Below are 5364 nucleotides of genomic sequence, written 5' to 3' on the forward strand. Positions count from 1 at the left end.
TCTTTCCTGCCATGGCATGGGGTTGGACTCGATGATCTACTCAGGTCCCTTCCGACCCTAGAAACTATGAAAATATGAAAGTACTGTCAACAATGTGCACTAAATTTTGGATGTTTAGCTTTCAAAGCACTTATACTATGTACAATACTTTTCAAAGTTCTATATAGGAGTTTACAAGTCCAAAGCATAATATAAATTGCAGCTCTGAGTGCTCATCTCTTCTGAAGATAAGATCCCAAAGTATCAAGTCAGGTTCCCAGAAAATTAACTTACAATTAGTGACCACAAATGAAAACCATGCTTTAAATATCTTGCCCAGTAGTATATGTTTTCTTGTGGCAGAAACAATGATAACCTCCAATTTTCCATGGCAGCATTCAGCTATCTTAATCATGCTTTCTCTTCCTGCAGTCTCCTCCAACCCACTGCCTTTATTCATTACACACTTCACATCACAATTTCTCCAACAAATGCACAAGTCTTCCTAAAAAATATTCTTGACCTAGCAATTCTGATCATCCAGGAAACCTTAATTCTGGCATTTTCTAACTACTGTCTGCTTAACTTTGCCACCTTAATAAAGTTATTTTAACATAGCTTGTATGTGTAACTCCTCCCCTCTCCACCTCCTTTCCTCTGGCCCACTTGTTCTCAGTTAGTCTCCTTGCCCAGCTACTGCCAGTAATTCCTCTGACCCTTGTAATGTCTTCCTCCCCATACCTATGGGTTCCCAGTCCCTCCCCCAACTCCCAGTTTTGACTTCTACAGTTTCTTGTTCCACTCTACACTTCCCTCAGCTCTTCTCTCCTCTGAATTTTAATTGGGCAACTTCCTTCTCCTGGCTGCTTTTGCAAATAGAGCACTGATGGCATAAGTGAGCTATATAGAAAAAAGGAAACAAAACAACCCACAATAAACATTATTTTTAATAACTGCTTTACTCTGGCTCTTGTGTATCCAAAGGTAATGCTGAAATCAGGAGTATGTTATGTTTTATGTTCAAACTACTGCAACATTTTTATAAATACATTTTTTTCAAAATTAAATAGATTGAAACTAAAAATAACAATAATAAAACTTTTATTTACTCACATATGCCTTTTTAATGGTTTTCTACTTAATTTCATGATTATCACATGCCATCTTAGCTTTATGCAGCTTAAATAAAAGAACACGTTTTAAAAGATCCCAAATCAAATGTAAAGTCTCACGGTGACTGTTTTAAGTTTAAGACACAGCGCCATGGAAGCCTTGTTTTCATGCTAAGGAGAAGCATTAAAAATACAGTGTTTTAAAATAAATCATAAATATTTATGCACGTAAAGCCGTTGGCTAAATATAGGCAATCAATTAAGTCCCTAAATACACTGAAAATATAATTTGCACTCTTATCTAGAGAGCTAAATGCTTCCAGGCTTGTTTACTTTTTTTGTTCATTTTAGCATGTATTTTTGGTACTTAAGTGCCATCTGTAGGAAGCATTAAAGTATGCTCAAGTTCAATTCTGTGCCCAATTAGGTATGCAATTGTATATTTATATGTGCAAGGGAGATGCATCTTTTTAAAAATGTAGACCTCTGTGCATGAAGCAATGACCCCAAATTATATAGTGCCTTAATATGCATCAAGATTCATTTGTACAGCAGAATCTAGAGAATAGAAAAATTGTTTTCTGATTATGTGAGTTTAAATTGGGAATATTTTGACTTTAAAACAACCTAGAAGAAACTCTTTGAATCTGCTGGTCTCTATGAGACTATTTCATAAAAACCAAGCACTGCTTAAATACAGTATGCTGAATCAATTAGGAGTCTGCCACAATTAACATACTAGACTTAGTTAATAAAGGTTACATAATTTATCAATTTCCTATTCACTGTAGTATCAATAAAAGTAATCACACATAAATGGGGTATTTTGCCAAAACAACAGCAATATATTCTTTCAGATCTAGGAGAAGATGTAATTGAAGTTAATGTTAGCTACAATAGTAAATTGTGATATCAACCTACAACACAAGCTCTATTTCTACTTGTGATTCACTTCATATATAAATTTAATTCTAACCAAATATAAATCTGTGGTTAAAAATACATGTTTGTTGTCGTTAGTAAATGTAACAACAGAAAGAACTATTTAAAAATATCTTGACAGTCCCTTTAATACTAAAAAACAAGAGTTTATGAAACCTCAGTCATGGGATGGTTAGCTCAAAAGTACTGGAATATTTCATAATGACATGTCCATAGTAGAATACTAACGCCCCTCCCCCCCAGAATCACCATTTCCATCAAGCAGTGATACCTGCAATATGGATCCTCCTACAAAAAATCCACTATAGAAAAAATGAATTCAAGCAATTAACATTCAAGTTGCTCATTGAATTCACAATGCAAACTACATTCAATTGAGCTTTTCCTTCCTCACTCAAATTGCAGAACACCATAAAATGTTCAAGCTGTTTATACTACTTAATGGCAAAGAGGAAGGCAAAAATAATTTGGGTGACATCACAAATCTATTAGCAGCTGCAAGATAATTTTCTCAGCTATTTTTTTGTCCACACAGAAGTTTATCTCTTATTATATTAATGCCATGCGTCTCCCTGAAGCCACACTGCAAATAATATTAACCTCACTTCCGATGCGAAGAGAAGGCTGAGGGGGGATCTTGTGGCCTGTTATAAACTGGTTAGGGGGGATCAGCAGGTGCTAGGGGAGTCCCTGTTCCCCCGACCGCCGCAAGGAGTGACCAGGAACAATGGTCACAAGCTGGCGGAGGGAAGGTTTAAGTTGGACATCAGGAGGCGCTACTTCACAGTCAGGGCGGCTAGGGTCTGGAACCAGCTTCCAAGTGAGGTGGTGCAGGCTCCCACCCTGGGGGTTTTTAAGAGGAGGTTGGATGACCACCTTACTGGGGTCGTTTGACCCCAGTGCTCTTCCTGCCATGGCAGGGGGTCGGACTAGATGATCTGCTCAGGTCCCTTCCGACCCTAGAAAGTATGAAACTATGAAACTATGATGCTTAATCTTCAGTGTGTGTGGCTAATATGGTCAGTGGTTTCTTTTTGGCCCCTTATTACAGCCTCAGAGTTCTTTGGTTGTTGCAAATCAGCTAGGGCTCAGTACGGCATCTGCACTGTGAAACAAAACTTCATTCACATGACACCTATCCAGGGCCCTTCTGCCAATCTGGATCTGCCATCACTACAGACATGGTAAAGGAGGTTGTTTGCTCCTTCCCAGCTTGCCCATCTCCTGTCCCCTGGTCCCTCCCCAGTTCTGCTGAGCTTTTGGCTTGGGACTCTGGGCACAGAACAAAGGTTGGGACACAGCTTGGGCCATTGGGCCCATCAGCCAGGCTTGAGCCACTGCCCAGGATGAGGGACCTTGTATCTGTCCACGGTGCTGAAGATATGTCAACGCCTCTTCCCCCCGCCCTCTTTGGGAGCAGGGCTGAGGGTCCCTCGACTCCCTGAGGATGATGATGTTTCTTATATGGATTATATGACATTATTACTAATAATCTAACGTTATACTATAATATGCAGTAATAATAATGACGATGATTGAAAGAGCCTGATGACAGGCAACAAGTTTCCACGCTGCACCCGAGGCCTCACAAATCAGGGAGAGGCCCCGGCCGTGCCCAGCCCGCGGCGCCGAGAGCCTGGCGCTGGGCTCCGCATCCCTCGCCCGCCCCTGGCTCCCCTCGGGATGAGGACGAGCCTCAGTGCCTCCGCCCGGCGCCCCCTGCCCGGCTTTTGTTCCCGGCGGGGCGGGGGAATACACACAAAGGCGGGCTGCTCTCACCGTCCCTCTCGCAGAGCTGGATCGCCTCGAGACTCAGGTTCTTGATCACGTCCTCGCACGGGCTGGCAGGGCTGCTCGCGCTCTGCTCCCGGCGCGGCATCTCCATTGTGTCCATGGTGTCCCTGCCCGTGGGGCGACGGCGGTAGTGCAGAGCCGCGCGCGGCAGTGCTTTCCCAGCTCTGGCGCTGAGGCGGCGCTAGCGAAGGGCGGCGGCGGGGCTGTCACTGCAGTGGGGCGGGGAGGGGGCCGCCGAGACGCGCTTCGCACACCCGGCTCCGCGCTTAAAGGGGCCGTCGCAGCGCTCTCTGAAAATGGCCGCTGCACGCGGGGCCGGGCCGGAGGCCCAACGCCCCACATTTATCATGGCCCGGGGAAGGGCAGCGCCTGGCTCCGCAGCGCTCGCCTGAGACTTCGTGGCGCCCTCAGAGCCCCGCGGCCCCCGCCCAGGCTGGGCCCTGCCGGCCGCCGACCCCCCCCACAAGGCCACGGGCCAGGGGCTCGGCCTCTACCCGGCCCATGGAGCCATGGGAGCACGCCCGGGAGAGGCCCGTCAGGCACACAAGGCATTGGGCCCAGGAGGAGGAGGCCAGGGGCCTGCACCAGGGGTGCAGAGGCCTGGTCAGGCACACACAGAGCTGGGGCCAAAGTGGAAGCACCCTGTCCAAACACTGGTGGCCAGGGCACAGGGGCCTGATCCGCCACACAAGATTCAGGGTGGGTCAATGCAGTGTAGGGTTGCTGTTGTGATGTGGTGTGTGGGACAAGAGCCTGGTAAGGCACTGATCAGGCCTTGGCCCTGTGTGCATGGAAGAGTGAGGTTGGCTTTACTTATCACTTTGTGACACTGATGACTCATATTCATTCTGGAGTCAACTATGACTCCAAAATCCCTTTATGTTGCTGTGCTGCTTAGAAAGTCACCTCCCAGCCTGTAGGTGTGTTGGTGATTCTTTCTCCCTAGATGCAGCACTTTGCACTTACCCTTGTTAAACTATTCTGTTCTGCCCACATTCCCAACCTGTCCAAATAGCCTGAATCTGCTCCCTGCCCTCCAGTATGTTTACTTTGCCCCATACTTTGGTGTCATCTGCAAATTTGAACAGAGTGCTTTCTACACCCTCATCCAAGTCACTGATGAAAATATTGAACAGCACTGGTCCAAGGACCAAACCCTGGGGAACTCCACTGCCCACATTTTTCCAGGTCAAAAATGACCCATCCACCACCACCCTCTGTGTACACCCCATAAGCCAATTCTCTATCCACCTGACCGTATAGTAATGTACGTCACAATGGCTTAATTTATTTATAAGAATGGGATGTGACACTGTATAAAAGGCCTTTTTAAAATCCAAGGAGATTACATCTACCTCAACTCCTGCATCTAAGCGTTTTGTGACCTGGTCATTAAAAGAAACAAGGTTAGTCAGGCAGGATCTATCTGCTGTGAAGCCATGCTGGTTGCCCTTCAGCATTATTTTACCAATTGGACTCCCACAAATGTGATCTTTAATACATTTTCAAAGGTTTTTCCAAGGATAGAGGTGAGGCT

General features: G+C 45.6%; 1 protein-coding gene across 1 annotated transcript in view; it reads right to left on the reverse strand.

The window, feature by feature from the left end:
- LOC109287126 (phytanoyl-CoA hydroxylase-interacting protein-like) overlaps nucleotides 1-4045 on the reverse strand; it is a 32149-nt gene extending 28104 nt beyond the window's left edge. The window contains exon 1 of the mRNA XM_019502091.1: nucleotides 3813-4045. Coding sequence (XP_019357636.1) covers nucleotides 3813-3927 — 115 coding nt within the window. The 5' untranslated portion in view covers nucleotides 3928-4045. The remainder of the gene's footprint in view (nucleotides 1-3812) is intronic.
- Between the last annotated feature and the right edge of the window lie 1319 nt (nucleotides 4046-5364).

This window comes from Gavialis gangeticus, unplaced genomic scaffold, assembly GCF_001723915.1.
Source record: "Gavialis gangeticus isolate Ggan-Ray unplaced genomic scaffold, GavGan_comp1, whole genome shotgun sequence".
Classification (NCBI taxonomy): domain Eukaryota; kingdom Metazoa; phylum Chordata; order Crocodylia; family Gavialidae; genus Gavialis; species Gavialis gangeticus.